This window comes from Rhinopithecus roxellana, chromosome 5 (genome assembly GCF_007565055.1).
Source record: "Rhinopithecus roxellana isolate Shanxi Qingling chromosome 5, ASM756505v1, whole genome shotgun sequence".
In the NCBI taxonomy this organism is placed as follows: domain Eukaryota; kingdom Metazoa; phylum Chordata; class Mammalia; order Primates; family Cercopithecidae; genus Rhinopithecus; species Rhinopithecus roxellana.
The window spans coordinates 45,209,773-45,233,446 of NC_044553.1; the positions used below are offsets into that span (position 1 = coordinate 45,209,773).

At 41.7% G+C, this 23,674-nt stretch overlaps 1 protein-coding gene across 3 annotated transcripts in view; it reads right to left on the minus strand.

Moving 5' to 3' along the window:
- Window positions 1-412: 412 nt before the first annotated feature.
- Window positions 413-23,674, minus strand: part of ALDH1A2 (aldehyde dehydrogenase 1 family member A2) — a 118,586-nt gene continuing 95,324 nt past the window's right edge. For 2 of the 3 annotated variants that reach the window (XM_010374260.2, XM_030930404.1), the window contains 6 exons: window positions 12,523-12,625; window positions 10,704-10,888; window positions 9,194-9,358; window positions 8,315-8,472; window positions 7,941-8,015; window positions 413-2,289 (listed from right to left, as the gene is read on the minus strand). In XM_010374260.2, the coding sequence (XP_010372562.1) occupies window positions 2,217-2,289; window positions 7,941-8,015; window positions 8,315-8,472; window positions 9,194-9,358; window positions 10,704-10,888; window positions 12,523-12,625 (759 nt within the window). In that variant the 3' untranslated portion in view covers window positions 413-2,216. The remainder of the gene's footprint in view (window positions 2,290-7,940; window positions 8,016-8,314; window positions 8,473-9,193; window positions 9,359-10,703; window positions 10,889-12,522; window positions 12,626-23,674) is intronic. The other variant, XM_030930405.1, reaches the window with a different exon arrangement.

A 23,674-nucleotide genomic window follows, 5' to 3' on the forward strand; every position in this document is an offset into this window, starting at 1 on the left:
CATTTCACTTTGGTAAATAAAAATAAAGCTACTGTGAAATGCCATCAGCAATGTGAGCTTGCGGTGTGTAGTCCACATTTGTGAAAACAGACCCTACAGACTCCTCTGCATTTGTTTTCATGGAGACTATTCTAAAGGAAACTTGTTATTTCATATATTTCATACATGGTTATACTTACGTGCCAGCCAAACTACACGTGCACACAGATTTTAAACAGTGTTGGAAAACAAGGTTTTTGTTTACCTGAATACCATTTACCTTAATGAATTCTGTAAAAATACCCTTGTGGGCCTCTGCTCAGTTACCCAAGAGAGCAACACAGATGAAAAACCCAGCAGCTGAGGGAAGGACCCAAACAGACTCAGTATATGACACAAAGACTTACAAATACAGCCAAACAATCCCACGGAGTACACAATATAAATGCTTTATTGCTAGCACGGAGGTTTCTTTTTAAGTAAATTAAAAGAAATAAATCTTCATTTTCACATTTTATATTGCAGTCCAAAGGTAACTAGTTGGTTAGTGGCTATGTCCACTTGGACACATGCTACAGGAGGAGGGTGGCATTCACATGGAAGCACTCAGAAATATGGCATCTGTCAGGGCTCATGGCATCGGGCTGCTGAATGCACTGTCATTTGTAAATAACAGCAAGTGGAGACTTTAAAACATCATGGATAGATAAGAGTTATAAATAGAAAACTGGTACGGTTAGGAAGCAGAAAATCGTTAAATACAGAAGGCTAGACATATGTTGCCCATATTCCACATACTCTAGGTTATGTTTGGTACTTTTAAATAAATGATCTGTATCTAGGTTAGAGACTGGATTGGATTTGACAGCTGGAAAGATAGAAGGAAAGGAAGCTAACACTTCCCACATCAAACTGGTGGAGTCACCGGAAAGCAGAAGAGTACGTGGTTGGGAAGAAAGGGAGGCGAGCCTGCTTTACTCCCCCGACACTGTAGGCCACGGCCTGCTCAGTGAGGTGCAAGAATGGTATGTGGATGAGCCCCTGGGTGTGACAGAGGAGCTCGGTGGAGCACAGCAGTCCTAGCACAGTGGAACTCGGCAAATGGAAAAGGAAACTCCTCGGCTTGGCCAGATATTCCAAGGTCACTTCCAATAGATGTAGGGCACATTGGTACAGTATGACAGACTAAAATCACACCTGCAGCACTGGAATAGCAGGTATTGGTGTAGAGGTTAAGAAGAAGCTACAGATTCCAACTACAGAAATAATTCATTTAATAGTAATTGTTGCCCAATATTAGAAACTGAATGATATCTGCACGGCATCCAGCATTATCAAACTCTTGGGCCTACCTGAATTGTTTTTTGGTTGGTTCTAAGAAAAATTTTGGAAAAGATCTTATCTAGCTATGAAAAACAACCCACCCCTTGCCTTATTCCAGAATAACTGAGAAGGAAGGAATCAAATACACACACACACACACAAATACACACAGAGACACCCCAAAACTGTGCAGCAAACTCAGAAGCTGTGAACTGCACATGATGACTTCCAATCTCTATTGTCCCAATCTTTTTTCATTCATGTTATTTATGTGTAAAAGAAAACCAGACTGGGTCAGGAATATCCCAGGTACTTATTACATCTGTAGTGTACCAGCTTCTGGCATTTTCATTCTGGTCTGACTCTAGCTAAAACCATTTCATGTTTTGCTTTGAGAAACGGATAACATGAAATGGTAATTTGGCTTTAAAACCTTGGAAAATTGTTCCCGGCCCAAACATCTGCCCCAAAATGAGCTCAGCTGAGATCTCCTTGGAAGAGAGGGAGGGTGGGTGAGCGAAGAGGGCCTGAAAGGAGGAAAATTAAGACAGTAGAAAGGTCACCTTTCCTTAAGAGGAAAGTTCTTTGTGACAAAGGCATGAAATAATACAGCTCCCTTATTTCATCCTGTGCTCCAGAAAGACTTACCGGAAGTGTCTGCTAGCTCCTCCTCTTCCTTTTATCCCACTTTCCCCAATATTTGGTATGATTAAGGTGGCCCCTTACAGAGTGCCAATAAACTGTACCCAGCTGGTTGGCTTTAGTTGTGCAGTGACCTGCCTGACCTACATGTTATCTTTTCAATCTTTAAATAAGGACCGTGGCTCAACTTTGTATTCCTGAGAGCTGGGCCCTCAGAGAAAGCAGAGAGGGAGAGACGTGCAGGCTGAGCTTCATCTTCCTTCTTGGCCTTCTTAGGAGTTCTTCTGGGGGATCTTTACTGTCACAGTCTTAACTTCTGAGTACTCCCGCAAGCCGAATTCTCCCCTGAAACACAGAAATGGGCCGGGTCAGATACCAGAAGTCCAGGGAGCTGCATGTGAGTGCAGCGGGAGTCCCGAGGAGGTGCAGTTTATCACCTGCGAACAGCAAGTCCTGGGGTGTTCATGTAAAAATTCCTCATGTATGGGCAGCCCAGCCTTCCTCTGAGGGTCAGAGAAACTGTCATCTCATGAGTAGTTTTTATAGTTAAAAGGTGATTTGTTTTCACAATACTGCACAGAAAGGCAATGACTCTCAACTACTCAGAGACCCACTGTCAGCCTTGGCCAGAGGGCACACAAACGACCCCAGGCTGTCCTGAGAGGCTGAGTGCTGTGGGCAGCAGTGGGACCAGGCCCAGGTCTCTGAACACCCTGGCCATGCCTCTCTCTACAAGGCAGCACTGGTTCAGTATTAGTTCTTTGGGACCCTAGTGTGCTTTCCTCCCCCAAGAGGGAGGGTGGGAGCGGGTCACATGTCTAAGTGTTCCTGTCCCTCTGGGTGCTTACTACAATGCTCCTCCTCCTCCACATTTCTTCTCTATTCTCTTGTTCTTTTCACCTTATTTAAATGCCTTTTTTTCCTTTTATCTATTTCATTATATAAATCAAGTATGTTCTCCTAACTATTTTTCTTTAAAATAACAACTTTTTTTCTTCTATTCTTCTGAAAGTCACTCTTCGGTGATGCTTTTCCCAACAGCCTCAGGTGGAGCTCCTCTTTAGTCCTCTCTGTTCACATAGCCCCTTGTTGACACCTCAGCCACAACACTTAACACACTGGGAGGACAAAGGGCTTGAATATCTCTGTCTTCCCTATTGAGTTGTATCCTACTGATTTTTCTTTTTGCCTTCCACCAAACTTGGGTATACCTACAACAGCAGGCACAAAGAAGGTACCTGATGACGAAAGGAAGGTGGGAAGAAGGAACGGAGGGAGGGAAGTGAAGAGGGAAGGAGGAAGCACAAGCTTTCTACTCTCCCTTCCCTAGTTCTACCCTGCTGTCATATCTTCGTCATATCTTCGAGATCAGGAAAAAATAAAAGAACGCTTAGGAGATATATTTGAATATGAAAGGATTAAATGATTAAGAAAGGCTGTCTTTTGAAAGTCAGTGTATGAGTTACTGTGGCTGGGCTTTACAAGAGAGACCTGCTGTAAGTGATTCATTCGGGTTCCTTTTAGGAGCCTCCATGGCCTACACAAGGCTCCAGTGGCTTTGCCAGCAGCTCCTCTGAGCACCATGGGCACCTGAGTTGACAGGGACAACAGAGGGCAGCCAACGAGAGACTGGGGCAAGCAGGCTGTTCTCTTGTCGGTATAGTTCATTTCGCTTAGAGGAATGAGAGAAACCCACTGAAATCGCCCCACTCGTTTCATGCTTCCCTCATTAACTCCATCCAGGCCTAGAGTCTCTTTATTACCAGCTCAGCTTTGGCTCTCTCTGGTCATTTTCCTGTCCTTGGGCAATTCTGAATGTGTCTCTTCATCACGGACACCATGTGCATCCCATTTGAAGTGAATTTACTCCCTTGTTTCCTGGCTTTTGCATGCACTTGTTGGGGCAGGTCCCAAGCCACACTTCACTCCCATGTGACTCTCTAACTAGGTTGTGAGAAATGTAAGGAAGTCTACAGAGTCAGAAACCTTGCAATTATGGTTGCTTTCAAGTGTGACTGTTGGATCCTACTGTTTGGGTGTGTGATGCAATGGAAAACCCTGCTGGAGCAGAGGTGCTCCTCTCTGGGTCCTGAGCAGCAATCTGTGCACAGGGGAAATGGACTCAAATCTGATATGAAAAGAACTGCTCTGGGCCCAGGACATGAAGGAAAGCCAGTAAGAGGTCTTAGTGGCACAACTGAGAAGGCATGGAGGAGACAAAGAGCACTGAAGCTGGGGTCAGAGACAGGAGTGCCCACTCAGCTCTGCCATGAACCAGCTAAGAGATGCCAGCTGAGTCACTGCCATCCTCTTGGTGCAGTCATCTCTCCAGTCAGTTCCTGAACCTCAGCATACATATCACCCAAAAAGCTTGCTTCAACTGTTGATTCTAGAATGCTACCACTACCCCACAAAGATTCAGTTTCAGAAGCTCTAGGGAGGGACCAGGAGACTGAGATAGATGATCATTTGGGTCACACTTTGGGAAACAATGTTTAAAGGTCACTAAGCCCTGAAGTTTGGGTTCTTAAGCAATTTCACCATCTTGTTCCAGAATTTCTGTCTCAAATTTATTTACTCTAGTTAAATTTTGTGGCACATACAGTTAACAGGGAAGAAGCCCACTGATGCACAAAAGATATGCATATCATTATTGATGCAGCCCAATCTCTCTACATGGTCACTTTCACAGCAGGAAGATACAGCAAGGCACAATCACATTTAGAAGCCTATATTCCTGCTTCTCAGCAGACTAGGTTCTAGTCCCTAAGAAAAATCAAACTTGGCACGCCTAGAGGCTTTAAGGTAACCTGTCAGTATTGGTAGCTCTTGGCCAGCCATTTTTAGGAATCACTCAGACTCGCTCATAAAACAAGTAAGAGTTTCTGTTTAGGGTATATATTTTCCTGCTGTTTAACTTGACTTGCAGCAGCACTTCTCAGAGTAAGGTCTCCAGACCACCTGCATCAGAGGAGCTTGCAGGTGGTGGGGACTGAGAGGGAGGGTGGGAGCAGGTCACTAGAAAGCAGGTTGCTTCCGAGGGTGACTGGCGGATTCCAGTGTTTGGGTGTGTGATGCAATGGAAAACGCTGCTGGAATGGAGGTGCTTCTCTGTGGGTCCTGGGCAGTGATCTATACTGGAGTCATTCTGGAAGATTGTTAAAAACGCAGGTCCTGGGTCCTATCGCAGATCACCTAACTCAGAATCTCTGAGAGTGGGTCCCTAGATACACATGCTTAACAAAACCATCACCTAGACTGGAGGTGACTTCTCTGTATGCATGCGTGCACACACATGCATACACACACACACACACACACACACACAAACTTGACAAGCCCTGATTTAGATTATCTAACAATGCTTCTCATTTTCAAAGCCAGTGTCCTGAGTTTTTAAAATGCTGAGGTTCACAGCATTCTTTCCATCTCCTCAGTTTGTGACATTTTATGGCTTGTGCTTTGCCACCCCTTATCTCAGGGGAGTTTGATGAGGAAGTAAGTAAAAGGACAGGAGAAGTCAAACAGGCGGAATTCGGTGGGCAGGAGGACCTGAGAAAAGCTTGTCTCTGAGCCTGGGAATTAAGAGGGCAGCCCATCAGATAACCTACAGAGGGCAACCCTCCCTGCAGCTCTCTGTGGGGAGACCTCATGGGCTAGGTCAGCCCTCCCTGAAGTTTCCAGATGTTTCTGGAAGTGCCACTTCACGTCTCTGCTCCTCTTAGGGATAGACAGGGAGCTGTCAGGGACCAAAGCTGCATGGCATTTGCAGACCATGAGATGAACAATTCTGTCTAGATGGAGGGTTAAGTGGAGTTTCTGAGGTTATATCAAATGAGGTGGAAGAGTTGGGGACCAAGAAAGCATTTTCTGTCGCTCTGCGTCATTTAAGAAAGAGAAAACATGTTTTGGGGGTAAGTAGAGACCAAAAAAAAAAAAAAAAACAAAAACAAAAACAAACAAAAAAAAAACCAAAAAAAAAAAAAAAAACCATGCAATCTAGACAAGATGAAGTGAGTCTCATCAAAGAACAGCATTTCCTAATTATTTTTTAACTCCACTGGGAAGGTATAATCACCACAGTGCCTGCAAGACAAGTAGAGAGAAATGGTTCTTCAGTCTCTTGGGCACCGTTATGTGAGGTTCAGATACAGCCAAACTGTCTCCTGGACCATCTTTCTGGGCAAGGAGAACATTTCTGATGGGAATAGACTAGACTCAGCTAATGTCACAAGCCTGCCCATGATGAGGGACCACAGCTTAACCTGGGATTATGCTCCATCAACCAGCGATCATTTATTGAAAGTATAGTTTATGCTCATGATTCACCCTGTTAATGATCTGTAACAAAACACTCAATGCAAGCAGCATTCCCAGAGCCAGTGACTACCCCCAGCATTTCAGAGACTGGGAGAGCACAGACATAGAGGAAGGAAATGAAATAAGAAGCGGACTGCATCTTGAAAAGTGGAAGCAGACAGTTAAGGTCAAAAGCAAATGAAGAGATACCTGGAGTACATGAAGACTCTGTAAAAGCTGAAGGAATACTAAGAACTGAACAAATATGATCCAGATTGGCTATAGGTTCTGGCTGTAAAGTAAGTGAGGGGTACTGGAGGCCGGAAGAAAAGGTTCAAGTGAGAACAGCTTCTCCCTGGCATCACCTGATACAGAACAGAAGTCGGTGACACCGGCTGAGATTTAGGGAAACTTCTGCCAAAGTTACAGGTTAAGAAAAAGAGGGATCATCTATATAACACTAATCTGCTTGATGAATAATGTTATGAGTGCAGCTAACATTTTCTGAAGGCTTGCCAGACATTCTGTTGGATGTTTGCGTACTTAATTCTTACACTCAATCCTCACAGTAACCCTGAGGTAGGTAGTATAATTATTCCCATCTTATAGATGAGGTAACTGAGGCTTAGATTAAGGAATTTGTCCAAGCTTGTACAGGTAGTAATATAGGCAGGATTCAAATCCGAGCAGTGTGATTCTAGAAACTGCTCTAATCTCCAAGCTATACCTACTTTATAGTTCAGTGCTTGGGAGCTTGAGATTACCAGTGAAACTATCTGCAGTATGTAAATCCTCTGCTCTTGTCTTGTTGGTTCACTGCATTTCTCCCACCAACACCACAGTTGTTTTTACCACAATACCTTTACTCACTCTCCCCCACTGCTATCCCTGCTTTGCTCACCGTCCTTGAAAATATATTCCCCCTTCTCGATCCAAGCATTCCTCTTCTTGAAAGGCTGATTCAAACCCCTGTAGCGGATCACATCTAAAGATTTCCCAGACTTCTCCAGCTCACAATGATCTTCCCTATCCCTGAGCTCCTCCATTGCTTTTCAGTCTTTTCTGCGATTCCTCTGATTCTTTCAATGTTATTAGTTTTATGTACCCCAAAACATATTAAATGCCTTAAGGGCCTGCATCTTCCTCCACAGACCAAGCGCAGTGCTTTGTACATAGTTTATGCTCAATACTTGTTAACTGTGAACTAGGCATTTGCTCAAAGGAACATGCATTCAGTAATGGCTGAGGGAATGGGCATGAAACAGGTTTCCTCTGTGAGCCACAGGATTTGGAAAATATAGATCAGTTTCTTTCAAAAGGAGGGAAAGTGGGTTTTTTTCCTAGATGTTACTTCCAGGAAAAAAATGTTACTTCCTTTGTGAAGTCTTCTCTGACCCCACCAGTCAAAAATTTTTCTCTGTACTGACAAAATGTTTAACATACTTCTATCATAGCCTTTATTACAGGGAATTTTTTCCTGTACAGTAATTTTTTCTGTTCTCACATTGGGAAAGGGAATTGTGTTTCATTCATCTCTGTAACATGTAGTGGTACTTAGCTTTTAGTACCATGTGCTCAACAAAATGTTTGTTGAATGAATGGATGTGTGTAAGATAATTAAACTATTTGTAAAGCACTGCTTTGTGCTGATATTTGCCATCTACTTCTCTGCAGGCATCAGCAACTTTGAGACTTACATTTCTCTCCCATTTCCAGACATCTTGAATCCCCCAAAGGGGCTCTGGGCATTTAAGGCATTGTAACAATTGATCCTGAAAGAAGAAAACATAGTTACTGTGAGTTCATGTAAAGTTTGGCCACACGGAAAGAATCTGACTGGCATGGCATTTCTTTTACAAGTTTGATTTTTAAATTCCTTTCCTCCAGAGGAAAAATTTGTAATTTAAAATCTACTTTGATTTCTGGATCTAAGCAGTACAGACTGTACCCCTTTTCTGGTGAAGTTTGATTGCTTTTGGTATTCCCCATCCTTCCAAGAAGATACTTGTTTATTTCCCCCTGGTCCCTATACCACCAGTGGAATTTGTTACAAGACTGACTCTGATCTTACCAAACAGTCCCAGCTTGCATTGCAGAAGATACTGTGAGGGCCTTGTTGATGTCATTAGTAAAGACGGCTGCTACGAGTCCGAAGTCTGAGTTATTGGCTCTTTCGATAACTTCATCCATCGTCTTAAATCTCAAAATTTCCTGAACAGGGCCAAAGATCTGCAAAAAGATAGTATGACTCAACATGGGTGCTCTGTCATTCTTTTACCCGCTTTCCACATTTCAATGCACGTTTACTCTGCCTTGATTACTTAAATGACATTTAAGTTTAGCAGTACAAAACTGTAAAATGTCCCAGCCTTTCCTAGGATAAGATTATGCAAGAAAAGTCTAACATTAGTGTTTGTTTAACATCCCCAAATTTCCCAACCTCTCCAGCATCACTTGTTTCCACTCTGTATACTAGGGGTGTCTTCTTTAGGTAGAGAAGAGGAAGTGGCATCCTCCATGATGCTGCAAACCCTGCTCCAGAACTGAATGCTCTGGACTGTGGGCTGACTTGCTCCTGGTCCCTCTCTTGCACAGATGTGAAGATGCTTCAGTGTATTCTCTCTCATGGTTAACATCCTAGTGACCCACATTTAGGAGAACTGAACTAGTGCCAGTGTGTTGTTGAGGTCAATGGTAGGATATTCTGATTGTTCTGTTGGCTAAAAATAATCACAAGCATACAGCATGTCACCTGGCCTCCACCTAGCTTGCTTGTCTTTTGGTTTACTTTTCTTCTGGAAACTGGAATTTTCATAGCCATGTTCATTACTATTGCAAAATGAATATATGTAAAATACAAAGAGCTAAAACTCTAATATCATCCACTAGAAATGCTCTAGAAACGATCCCAAGAAAGATGTGGCTTTTGTAAGAACAGCATATTTGATACCTCCTCCTTGGCAATCCGCATATCATCAGTGACATTGGAAAACACCGTGGGCTCAATGAAAAACCCCTTTCGGCCCAGTCCTTTGCCTCCACATTCCAGTTTGGCGCCCTCAGCCACACCACTCTGGATGAGTTCTAAGATCTTGTTGTACTGTTTCTTATCAATCTGTGGGAAACATGATTTTTTCAAAGTTTACACCCAGTCAAATCTAAAACTGCTGTTACTTACCAATTTTTGACCTACAAAAAATTGGCAATTTTGTATGGTTAATCCTAATTTATCAATGATTCCAATAAATGTACTGCTCTGATGATACTGCCTCATCAGAAGTACCAGCTGAACATTTAGAAAAATGTTTCAAAATGATGGAGACACCAGCTAATTTACTATTCATTGTTCATATGAGGGAAAACTGACCTTTATAATTGAGTAAGTTAGCAAGTTGTATTGATAGTAAAAAAGAGGCAAAAATTGGCACACAGCCTCTTTGGATAGTGCTACACACCCAATCTTATTGTGGTTTGTTTTTAAAGGAATTCCTATTACATTTTTAGAGGAACTTTAGAGAAAAATATTAACAGTAAAGAGTGAAGGACTAGCTTCCTAGTCCAAAAAAAATAAGGTCAGTCTTCCCCCCAAAAACTGACAGAGGTAAGTAATACAAAAACCTACATTCACCCAAGTTTGAATGGCTCAGCCAGAACATCAGTCTTTTCTTGAATAGTCCCTAAACTGAGGAGATGTTGTCCCTTAACAGGAAAACCCATGCTTTAGTGACCCATATAGGAGCTGGTCCAAGTTCCTTCTAAAAAGTCTCAGAACCTGTCTACAGATTAAAACCAGAATTCCCTTTAGAAATATGCTTTGATGATTACGGTGAACCTGAAGAGGTGAAAAGTGTAGTCTGGCTGCTTATGAGAGACTTTGTGGCCCTCCCCACCCCACTACAGTACATGAGGCATTCAGATTAAGAAATAACCATACAGCAAAAGGGAAGTGAGCCAGCCCTTCATTTCCTACACATTCACAAGCTACAAGTGATATGTCCAGACTGGTTCAGGCTGCTGGACAGACTCCTTGGCAGCTTATAAAAGGATAGATGGCTCTAGGAAAGAAAGATATCTACCGTCCTTGACTGTGGCATCTGTAGGGATGTCCTAAAGTTCAGTGATTGGAAGGACTGGGACTGGGTTCTAGTGTCGAGACCCATCTTGTCATACTCAGGGCTTTCTTTAGAACTGAGAGATTCCAGCTTAGTCCCAAAGGTCAGAATATTCTTAAAGTAACAGTAATCCCTTAGTTTTTCAGAGATACAACTTAGAAAGGGAAAGAGAAGCATAAGAAATAAGCAGTCCCTCTCTGGCTACATTTCCAGCCATGAAGACATGGTGGGGAATAAACGAGGCAGCTGAAAAGAAAGATGTTGCCTTGCTGGGTCCTACTAGAGTGCACACAGTTCTGTGCCAGCCAAGAATTAAGTAAACAAAGGGAATGGTTATGATTTTTCTACCTGGGGACCCTGCTCAGTGGTGGGGTCAAAGGGACTCCCCACTATGCGCCTCTTGGCCCGCTCCACACTTCTTCTCACAAACTCCTCATAGATGGACTCCTCCACGAAGATGCGAGAGCCTGCAGTGCAGCACTGGCCTTGATTGAAGAACACACCCTGGTGGGCCTGCTCCACAGCATAGTCCACTACAAGAGGAAACAGCCATGTTGCCACTGCTTATCTATGGAGCCACCTCCCTCCCCTCTCCAAAGCCCCAGGTATAGTGTGCTCACTGCAGGACATAACCATGAATAGCACTGGATTGGGAATGCAACTTAGTGCCAGTTCTAACTACACCCTGACATGCTATGTGAACTTGAACGACTTCCCTTCTTTGGGTCTCTTTCTTATTCTGCAAACAGAGGGACTGAACCTCAGGTATAACAGGAGTCTCAATCCCCAATACACCACAGGGCTAGGCAGACAAGGTAAAGGTATGAGGCTACCAGGTGGTAATGGAGCAATGTAATGGAGACGCTAAGAAGTCACTATATTTAATCATTGTCATGCATAAATATGAGCCCCAGGTTGTCAGATCTTCTCAATTTTCACAGAAATCAGTATTTTAATATGCAGTTTTTGTTTTGAACATAGTGTAATGTTTAGACAGGTAAACATGTCTATATTTTGTATTTGGCCAATTTACAACTCCTAATGTACAGGGCCTTGTAGCGGTATGTTTGGTATTTGGGGGATTAAACCGTAACATCAATGGGTCTTCTTTGAAGACACTAAATTGCCTCTAGATTGACATGGACTTGTGTAAAATCATATGATAACTCTTCCATATTCATCCCTTCTATCTTACACTTCAAAATAGCTTAATCTGACATGCATTAGTTGCTAAATGACCGACTGACTGAATAAATGAATCAGTCAATGTGAGGGCGATGGGGTTGCTATTCCTCAAGAGGAACAGGCATAAGGATTCTGATTTTCTTGACAACTAACATAGAGCTAAAGCTGAACTCTGCAAATTCCAAGCTGGGGTTGAAATTCAAGCAATCTGCTTTCGGTTTTCTGATCTCTCTGGTGGTGAAACTGGGAAAGCAGCTCTGCCTGGCAAAATGTGAAGAAAAAAAAAAAAAGAATCACTGAATGAGATGTTGAGATGTTGGGATTTCCTTACCTGGAGAGCTTTTCAAAACGGAAAGGTCACACCTGTGCAGAATGGCCCAGGTGGCATCCTTCCTAGAGACATGGGGTTTCTCAGTTACCGCTCTAAGCCTCTGTAAGGTCCTACTGGCAAGGTGGAATCATCCCAGCTTTAGGACTACACATACCGAACTGACCCACGTGTGCTGTCATCCTGACTGAAAGTCATGGGACTAGCAGGAAGGGGTTGGAACTGACTAAACAGAAAAGGGGCTGTGGGTTTGGAAAATGCTGGCAGGGCTGATGAAGTTGGACTGATTTATAATGGTCTACCAGCCATCAGGCACAGTTGAAAAGTTACAGATTTATTGTATCTAGGCAGAGAGACTATCCTTCAGGTGCTCAGCAGCTGAGACCGTTGCTGTTTAAGCATATGCCACTGAACAAGCCTTCATCTCATCCCCCATTCACAGATTCAAAATGGCTCATTAGTGTCTAGAAAACGGTTCAGTCGTCAACTGAAAAGTGCTTTTTCCCCATTATCAAACTATTTTCTCTTTAGAGATCTTCTTGATTGCCTTTAGCTTCAAAGATCTTTTGCTAGTGTCCTATAAAAAGGGGAGATACAAAAGAGAGTACCAAAGGGTGTATGCTGGTTCATGTATGGGACCTGTCGTTGACTTACAATCAGCATCAGCAAAAATAATATTAGGACTTTTGCCTCCAAGTTCCAGAGTTACTCTCTTCAAATTACTTCTTCCAGCTGCTTCTTGGATAAGCTTTCCAACCTGAAAGAAGGGAAATGGAGACAGGTTTTGCACACCCTGCAGCTGAGACAGTCACTGGTCAATGCCAGCTCAGGGTAACATTGGGATGCAACAGTAACAAACGCTAAAAGGCAAACCAACCCAGCTCTTGTCATTAACTTGGGTGTACAAGATATAAGTTAGTGGGGTACAGTTTAATGTCCATGCTGGAGTGAACTGGAAGATAGCTTTAGTTTCATGATGGAAGGAGTAAGGAAAAGGGAGTTAAATCTGGAATCTTCATCACTGAAAGATTTCTCTAAAGACAACTGGCAAGCAAAACGTAACTGGAGATTTCCATCACTGTATTGTGGCCTTTAGCTTTGGACTCTGGCTCCAAAAAAAGTCAACTGGTGCCACTTTAAAGATATCATGAGGGTAAAATAAATTGTTCATGTATCTCCTGAAATGCCAGGCATGACTTTTATTACATGCTCCAAAGATACCATCAATATTATACCTCTGCCTCTGCCTAGAGCTACAGTGAAAGGATACCAGTTGAGAATCTGTCTCTTTTTGTGCAATCTTGTAAATGCCGTTTATCTTGAATCCAACAAAACAAGAGGCTGAGTTAGGAGAAAGCACTTGCCAATGAGTACACTCACATTGGCAATGCAAATGAAAGTCTCACAATGGAAACAAAGATCCACTACTTAGAGCCCCTGCTCAAGGCACAACTCTACCTCAGTGATGGGGAGTGCTGTCACCTCCTTTGGGTCCACTTCAGCTGAAAAGAGCTCCCTTGCCCAAGGAGATGCCCTCTTCCAAGTGGCCCATATCCACCCACTGGTAGTGGCAGGGTTTGTTTAAAGGTCCTACCCTTTCAGCCTAGCACAGGACTGGGCTCTGAGGGGCCGTATATACTCCATGATGACCCACGTGACTGGCAGAGGCTGCGTCAGACCTGTATTGCAGTTCCACTTCCCCATGGCCACTCCCCTTCAGCAGGGATCCCTAGTCAAATCCTGCAAGCTAAAGTACAACTCTGTGAATGCTCCCTGGGAATCTAACCTGCAACGGGGTGCGACTCTACTGGACAGCATACGCCACTTTACGGAAAAAGGAGAGCAGAGCCACCATATAGCCCATAGAGGCAATTTGGTCTTGTTGAGATGAAGAAATGCTACTTGTTCCTGAAATTTTCCTGAAAATTAAATATTTTAAAAGCCTGGGGAAGAGAAACGCTACATTTACTTTCAATTCCTTCAGTCCTTTGTTGAGATCCTCCAGTGGGACTAACGACTTTGCAGACAGCAGAGAATCCTGGGTAGGAGAAAAGGCTCTGGAACCAGGCTGCCCGGATTCTTTTTTTTTTTAACCAGTTCTATCACTTAATAACTGTTTCAGCCTAGGAAATTTATTTACTATCTCTGAGCCTTGGATCCTCCTCTGTAGGGGGGATAAAAATACTATGTACTTTAGAATTCTATTTTAAGGATTAAGTGGTGTACCATATATGGCACTTAGAACCCAGTCTGGCACATAGTGAGTGTGCAGACATGCTAACCATGAGCAAGTGTGAGAAGTGAGGGCCTCCCCTTTTCTTCCATGTTCAATGGAGAGAAATGGGGGTGATGTTAAGGAGATGGCTGGACCTTCCAAAACAGGTCTCCCTCTAGATCTCCCAAACTGCCTATGCTATTAACTCCTTCAGAAAAACAGTGGGGAAACTCCAACTTTTCCTCAGTCTCCAATGTCACTCATTACCTGTAACTCTGTCTCCTTGTAAAAAAGATTTTGAAAATGTATCCCCATCCTGAGAAAAGCCAACCTTACGGGGGGAAAAGTGATGTCTCTGAAAGAGGCAGAACTAGAGTTTCTTGATTTGCTGAAAACATTACTTATCAAGGTGTTGGAAAATGCTAACACCTGGCCCTGAAGTTTGATGGGTGAGCTGTGGCCAACCTGCCAGATTGCCTTTCCCTTGTCAGTTTGTGTCTCTTCCACTTCCAGGCAAAGGCCTCAGGAAGACCTGGGCTCAGTAAAGGCCCCGTTCTCACACAGACATGTTCCTCTGAGAAGAAAATAGGCAGACACAAAGGGAAGGAGAATCTGGCCCTCTGTTCTGGGAATGGTGAAAATTATGACTGGTAAGAGGGGGAACTCACAGTGAAGGGCAGTTGGGGAAACAGCAATCCTCTGACTTAATGCCAGCACTCAGGGAGGGGTGTTCCCTGAGGATGCTGTCGTCTGTGACTGTCTGCTCTTCTGAGAATGTTAGTGTGCTTGCTCGCTCCGCTCTGGGGAATCCAAATTAACTGATGTGGACTCATTTTAAAGTCCAGGAAGATAAAGAGGTAACTGCTTTCTCAGCAAGACAATTACTGGAATTCACAAACATATTATTCATTAAATTAAACTAATATTTATTGAGTAGTCTATGTTAGATATTTACAAGCATTACGTCACTTAAGCCTCTCAAAAACCCTACAAAACAGGTTTTATCTCACTTTAGAGGTGAGCAAACTTGAGTTAGAAGTTAATGAATGTCACCAGGCTCCCCAGCTGGTTCATGACAGAACCTGTTGGACTATCTGCAGGCTGATACCAGGGACCAGGCTTGGATTACTCCCTCTCCTTCCCTTCCTTCCTCCCAGCATTCTGTCATTTTTCTGTTCTCTTTTCTACATTTACTGAGCACTAATGTGTGCCACATACCATCAAAATCTTATCCCTGCACTCCAAGCTGATTTCAAAGTAGGCAGGCATATCACCTCTTGAAGACACAAATAATGTTCATATATCATCAGTTACAAAACAGAACACAGATTCTGCCTTCAGGTTTACATTCAAGACACAAGCAAAAGCAAGGAAAAATCATGAGTTTTACACATAGTAAGATACCAAATAAATACGTGGGGTTGGCAGACACTGCTGGCTCAGCTGGCATTACATTTCTGTTAGCCCTACTCCCTGATATTCATCAGACCATTCTAGAGGTTATTTTTTTGCCACTAGAAATGTCGGCCAGTGATTATATTCATGGCTACAGTACCTATATAAAAGTAAAAGTTCCACTCAGTCTATGATCATCAGAGAAGAATACCTAAGAATAATTTTCCCTGCATCAATGCTTTACCAGCCTTTCCTTAGAAATCAAATTTGTGCTAAACACCACAAGGCAAATCTCAGATGAATAATACCTTTCCCCTTCATCTTTGAAAGAAAGTCGAGTTGCAGTTCAAGACAGAATGGGATGTGTTAGCCTATGGGAGAACCACTTCCATCTGGAGTGGCCTCAGGACAGGACAGGACAGGACACTCCTGAACAACCCTGGCTTTCACCAATGCTCCTCATTCAACACATATTCATAGTTCTCCTATGTGCCAGGTGCACTCTTGGGCATAGTGCCTTACCAATAAGGAATGCACAGCTAAAAGGACTCCCATGTAAACCTAGTAGGTGTTCAATAAATGTGGCTTTGCAGTTCACTAGGGAAAAAATCTGGGTCTCATTTAATATTAGATCGGAACAGATTAAGTTATAGTTCCTCAGTACTTTGTTATAACTCAAAGGTTTCCTAAGTCAAAGTCTGTGGCATTCGAAAGTCTAAGAAAGAACAAATTACACTTAAAACAAAAGCCTAGGATTGACCAATCTTCTAAAATGAAAAAGTTTCACTTTGGTTCCTGAGGGATACTGCCCCTCCCGACATGACCAGAAGGTGGGAGTGCATGGCAAGATAAAGGAGGCTGCAAGGGTGCACAGGTCTTCCAAGTGGTTAAAAGGCAAGTTGATAGAGATGTACCTGATGATACCAAGTCCTATTCTGATGAAATTGGCAATTTGTAAAATAAAACAGGTAAACATACAGTTTGAGAAATCAAATCCTGTATATGATGTAATATGGATTAAATAGGATAAACGCACATAAAGGCACAGAGATCAAAGTTTTAGTTCGCTGTCATCTTTTCTTCCAAGCAGAAAAGATTTTACAATGCACTCGTGTGATACCTTCTGCCCCATTGCTGACAACCTGGCTAATTATAACCATATTTAGGCTTATATATTTATAAGCCCACATTGAGTCTTATACCTCCTGCCCCAATTGACCCACAGGAGTCAGAAGACCTGGTACTACAAACTCTAGCTTCTAATGAATCTTCAATTTGGGAAAGCCACTTCACCTCCTCCTGGGTCTCAGTTTCTTCATCTGTAGAATGAAGGCACAGGCCAAGTAACAAATCTCTCCCTTAGTACTCCAGTTAATTGAAGGAGTTAAAAAAGACAGATAGGACTCCTGGGGACTCTGCTCATTCTGAGAGTCTGTCCACAATTCTTGTGTTTTTCTTGCCTTGTGAAGCAGAAGTAGCTTGCTACAAGTAGAACACCACAGCTGCACTGAATGACAGAAAAACCTCATTTTTTAGTTTCCCTGCACAGAGCTCATTATGAAAGAGTAAGTGATAGTGTTCTATCACGCAGTTTCTTAACTTTGTACTCCCTGCAGAGCCTCTCAGCTCCGGGTACCCCAAACATGTAAGGGCAGTGAACTGGGGGCTTCTCCACACATAATGAAACTGGGCTAATTCTCAGCAGGAATGTTGGCACAGTTCAACTCTGACTCCCATCCTCGTTTGAATAGGCCTCAAGATTGATACCAGGAGTATCCCTGGAAGAGCCACAGTGTACTGGAATCATGTTCACAGCAATGCGGCAATGTAGGGGAAAGCAATTTGGGACTTTGCAAGAAAAATAATTTGTTATACAAGACAAAAAGGAACACAAAAGGCTTTTCATGCCCTCTTTATTCAGGGCAGTTGCTCCCTGAACAGTTTCGAAAGTTGGGTAAAATGTTTCTTTTTATTAATTACTCATATTAGGGTGAATTCCTTGTCAGAGCTATTTTATTACACATATCAAGGTAGATATCTTCTCAGAGATATAATACCTTTTTAAAAATAGAAAAATAAATCTCTACTAGAGATCCCAGTAAACTAGTCAAAGATGCCTGCTTTTTGTAATATCTTTTCATAAATCCCAAATAGATCTACTCTCTGCTTCTTCCCTGTTCTCCTTTCTTAATTTTCATTGCTATGATTCCTGGTTCCAACTGTGTTGGGAATAGAAATGCCAAAAATATGAGGATTGGGTATTTGTCTTTCTGAAGAACCCAGAAATAACAGGCCAAATTAATCTGTCCAGATTTCCACCAGAAACAAACAAACCCAAGGCACTGAAGCAGTTCCTTTATGTGGTAACAGCAGTTTAAACCTTTATCTGTGGAATTCAGATTATGAAGGCCAATATAACCACTATGTTTCCAGCCTTCTTTCCCACCATTCCCACCACCACACGCCCACGACTCTAACCACACAAAACCACTTGCCCTTCCTGGAACATGCCTGTGTGCCTTTGTATAAGCTGCTCCATCTACCTGCAAAGCCTTTTCACGCCTTGCTTACTTGATGATAAACTCATTTTTACAGAGATACGACTTTCACCTCCTCTGAGAAGGTGGCTTTCCTCCCTGCCTTCCCTGCAGGGTTTGGTGTTCCTTCTCTGATCTCACAGTGCTATGTACATAACTCTCACATTGTGCTTAATGGCTGTCTCCCCCACTACAATGACTGACTTTTAAAAAAATATGTGTATCTACACACAGAAGATTTTCTTTTAAGACAGGGTCTCACTCTCCTGCCAAGGCTGAACTGTAGTAGTATGATGATGGCTCACTGCATCCTTGAAATTCTGAGTTCAAGCAATCCTCCCAACTCAGCCTGAGTAGCTGGGACCACAGGCACTTGCCATCATGCCTGGCTAATTAAAAAAATTTTTTTTTGGTACAGACAGGGTCTCACTATGTTGACCAGGCTGGTCTCAAACTTTTGGCCTCAAGGGGTCCTCCTGCCTAGGCCTTGAAAGCACTGGGATTACAGGCGTGGGCCACCAGGACCCAGACGAACCTTAAATAATGCGTTAAGTCAATAAGCCAGAATATAAAAATTGCTTGAGAGCAGTGGTGTGATCACGGCTCACTGCATCCTTGGACTCCTGGGCTCAAGTAATCCTGCCTTTCAGCCTCTCGAATAGCTGGAACTACAGGTGCACACTACCAAGCCCGGCTACTTTCTTTTATTTATTTTTAGTTTTGCAAAGACCAGGGCTTGCCATCTTGCTCAGGATGGTCTTGAACTCCTGGACTCACACAATCTTCTGGTCTTCATCTCCCAAAGTGCTAGAATTATGGGCGTGAGCCATTGTGTCCAGCTAATGTTATTGTTGATTGAGCACCTATTCTGTTGACTTGTTTTCACAAACATTTTATTTAATCTTCATGACAATCCTGGGAGGCAGGAATTATTATCCTACTTTATAATTGGAAAAAAGACTCACAGAGATCAAGTAATGACTTGCAAACAGGCACCCACTGAGTGGCAGAGCCAGGACTGGTCTCAGAATGTGCACATCAAACCTCAGGTTCTTTTCTCTCCTCTTTTCCAGACCTCCTCTTGGGGATTGGGTCCCCTTTGCTGTGAACAGCATTTTGACAGTTAAACGCATCACTTACCACTAACATGTTCTAGGATCAACTACCCTGTACATTTAGCCATCCTTTTTTACATAATACTCTGCCATTTCTATTTTAGATAAGTTTTAAAAATCAAGGTTTTGATTGTCTTGGTCTGCTCTGATAGGAAAAAGCATGGAGTAGTCAAGAGTACTCTATGTCCCATTAACTAGGTGAGCTAAAGGGATCAACACCTTAGGACCTGTTCAAACTCAGCCTGAGTATTGAGGAGAAAGCTAACTGCAGAATCTTTGACTTAGAGAATAAATCATGGAATCTCATCCAGCAGGCAGAGACTATACCATACTTTTTTTTATTCTCCAGTCTTCAAGTTTTAAGAATTTTTTAAAAAGAGTAGTTTTATGCTAATAGTTTTAAACCTACAAAACCAAATGTTTTTTCACATGAAACTGGTTTTTTCAATACCTTTATGACATTCAATCAAACCGATATTTTTTAATAAAATAGCAAATGATTCACAAATGGACTCACACAACCTTAGAAAAAAGCTTATTAGCTATTTATAGCTATAACTGTAGCAAGCCACTTCCCCCAACCTACAATGAGGGGCGAAGCTAACTAGGAGGGAGCTGAGCTGATTCATGACTCAAGCAGTAGAGATGGTGCTTGTATCATGCAACATGACATTTATCTCACTTAGGAAATGAAAGGAGAACCCCAGCTGCGTAAATTAGAATGAGTGATAATACAGCTGTTAGCTACAAACATTTGTTTGGCACGAATCAATCCGGACTCTCCTGTAGTTTGCTTTGATGGTCTCTCTACTATCTTGTTGACTAATGATGAGATCATTGTTTGTTAACCTCACTGAGTAAAGAAAACACTATCCCAACCAAAATGCATACTGTTTCCCGCACTTTATTGAGGTTGTTTATTGACTTGTGTTTATAAGAGCTCTTCTATATTTATTAAATATTTACATGCATTGCTTATGTATTTAGCTGCATAAGGAGAAATTAATCCCATCTTTAATCTGAGTAAAGTTGTTGGCTTTCTATAGGCCTTTTGCTTTAGTAAAGTGGAAAGCAGCTACCTCAAATAAGATTCTTGTTGTTAACTGTTCCATATACTTTGTAATGTACCAATAGGTCCCATCTCCCTAAGGTGATCACAGCAGAAGCCATGTTCAAATCCATATTTAACGGACATGTTCACTCTGGAAGAATCTACATAACTTCTCAAGTATCTTGCAAAGTTAGAAAAGAATAAATGGATAAAGAAGTAAATAACTACAGCTGAAAAGGGGTTTGGGGATTATGTGATCATTTGATTTGCCTGTGAAAATTCTCCATCCACAACTAATATGGAAATTACAAGTTGGCTTTTATATTCTAGAACAATGCTGTTCTCCCTTAAGTCCTCTAGTGTCTGCCAATAATGCCATTCCAGAGAAGAAACTAAGAGATAACCTAGACGTCACAGGATTAGTTCCCCTCCAAATGAATGTAAGCCTCTCTAGAGAGAGAGAAGAATCAAATGTAGATTCTGTCAGAAAATGTAGCTGAAACTTGCTCTATTCACACTGCAATAGGCTACTTAATATTTTAAGTATTCCTAAAAGCAAAACAATTCAAAGAGCCACCTTCCACCCTATTCTCTTTCCCAAATTCTCCCTTCTCTCTCTCAGTTCCCTATTGAGTATCTCAGTATTGGAAGATTGCATATGTAGTTGTTAATGTTTTATTTGTGAAGATAAAAAAAATTCCTGTTGTTATAAAGCTACAGTAGTCAAAATAGTGTGGTACTTGTGATGTAACAGTTACACAGATTACTGAAAAGAACAGAGTATAGAAATAGACCCAATAGGGCCGGGCGTGGTGGCTCATGCCTGTAATCCCAGCACTTTGGGAGGCCACAGCGGGCAGATCACGAGGTCAGGAGATCGAGACCATCCTGGCTAACACGGTGGAACCCCGTCTCTACTAAAAATACAAAAAATTAGCCAGGCGAGGTGGCGGGTGCCTGTAGTCCCAGCTACTCAGGAGGCTGAGGCAGGAGAACGGCATGAACCCGGGAGGCGGAGATTGTAGCGAGCTGAGATGGCACCACTGTACTACAGCCTCGGTGACAGAGCGAGACTCCGTCTCAAAAAAAAAAAAAAAAGAAGTAAGACCCATATAAATATGGAAAACTTATGCTTGAAAAAGGCAGACATCACGAAGGCAATTCAATGGATCCAGGGCAGTCTTTTCAAGAAATGGTGCAGGAACTATTGTCATTATCTATCCATCTGTCTAGCACTTGGATCCTTACCTCTTAACATACTCAAAAGTTAAAGTAGATCATAGGCCCAAATGTAAAACATAAAACTATAAAATTTCTAGAAAAAAGCATACGAGACAGTCTTTGTGATCTTATGTTAGGCAAAGATTTCTTAGACACAGTACCAAAAGCCTGATCCATAAAACAAAATATTAATAAACTGGACATCATCAAAATTAAAAACTTCTCTTTAAGAGACACTGACTGGGAGAAAATATTTGGAAAGCACAAATGACTTTTATCCAGAATATACAAACAATGTTCATTACTTCAACAATACGAAAAACAAACAACCCTCGTCTCCAAAATGTGCCAAGATTTAAAGATACTTCACCAGAGAAGATACACTGAGGCAAATACGCAAATGAAAGGACAGTCAATGGTAGAGAATTGGAAATTAAAACCACATTGAGACAACACTATATACCTACTTGAATGGCTGAAATGTAAAAGACTAACCACATCAAATGTTGGTGAGGAGGTGAAGGAATTCAAAGTCTTACACGTTGCTGGTAGGAATGTAAGATGGTACAACCGACATGGAAGACAATTTGGCAGTTTCCTGCCCTACCACACGATCCAGCCATTCCATTCTTAGGTATTTACCTAAGAGAAAAGGACATACATGTCCATACAAATATTTGCACATGAATGTTCATAGAAGCTTTTATTTGTAGTAGTCCCAAAACTGAAAACAATCCAAATGTTCATCAATGGCTGAATGGATATTAAACCTGATACAGGTTGAATATCCCTTATCAAAATGTGTGGAACAAGAAGCGTTTTGAATTTGGGATATTTTTTCAGATTTTGGAATATCTGCATTACACTTACCAGTTGAGCATCCCTGATCTGGAAATCTAAAATCCAAAAAAAGGAAATGCTTCAATGAGCATTTCCTTTGAGCATGACATTGTTGCTCAAAAAGTTTCAGGTTTTGGAGCATTCCAGATTTCAGATTTTTTGAATTCAGAATACTTAAACTGTATACCCATAAATGGAATACTACTTGGCAATAAAAAGGAATGAACTGATACAACAACATAGATCTCAATAACTGTGCTGAGTAAAAATGGCCAAAAGAGTATATACTATATGTTGCCATTTATATAAAATTCTAGAAAATGCAAATAATCTATAGTGCCAGAAAGCCTGGGAATGTGGGGGTGGGGGTGGAGAGAGAGATTACAAAGGGGCACTAGGAAACGTGAGGGTGAGGGACATATTCACCATGAACTCTACTGATGGTTTCACAGGTAGATGGATACACATGCCAAGACATATCAAACTTTACACTTTAAATATGTGAAATCTACTGTATATCAATTACACCTCAATAAAGCTGTTAATAAAGGTACATTAAGCAAAAATGTTAATTCATTACAGAAATTATGCCATATATCTCTTTGTTGTCCTTTGCGGACTACTGGCAGGAAAATTACATTCAATCTACCTGATGACTTAACACATGATATAATGGCTATAATCAAAGTAAAATTCATTAGAAATAAATTTATTATATTTTGAAATAATTAGAGTCCAACAGGCAAAAATAGTGAATTAAAAGAAACTTCCAAGGAAAAGTTGGTGAAAAACAGATCAGTGGCCAATAAAATAAAGTCTGATGACTGGAGTGAAAAGGAGGCGATATTTGAGATTACAAATCCAAAGAATAAAGCATCATAGTCACTATAAAGTTGATCAGTTCTTATTTATATGCATAGAAGTTAGAAAAAAAAAATATTGAGCTAAGGCTTCCCTGGCTAGATAAGGGAAAAAAGTTCATTTCAGGTAGAAGAAATGGCATGTGTCAAGTCACAGAACTGTGAAAGGCATGCCTCCTTTGGGGTTTCACAAGCAGTTTAGTAAGGCAAGGATACAATGGGCAGGTGTAGGAAATGAAGGTGATGAGAAAGGTAGGGGTCAGGTCATGAATCAATCTGTTACCCTAAGAAGGTTGGATTTGGGTATATGATGGATACCCAGGTAGAGATGTCCACACTACCGTTAGAAGTCTAGTGCTCAAAAGAGAGGTTGTTAATTTAAAGCAAGCTATTTTAGGGAAATCTCTTGACATAGTGTGTTGATTCACCCATTTCATTACTTCCATACTGGTAAACAAATAATTGAATCAATTAGCTTGGAAATGGTGGTTACTTTCCATGTTTAGAAACCAACACTTACAATAGTTACAACTGAAATTAACCATGGGCCTTCCCTAAGGAATATCACTTTA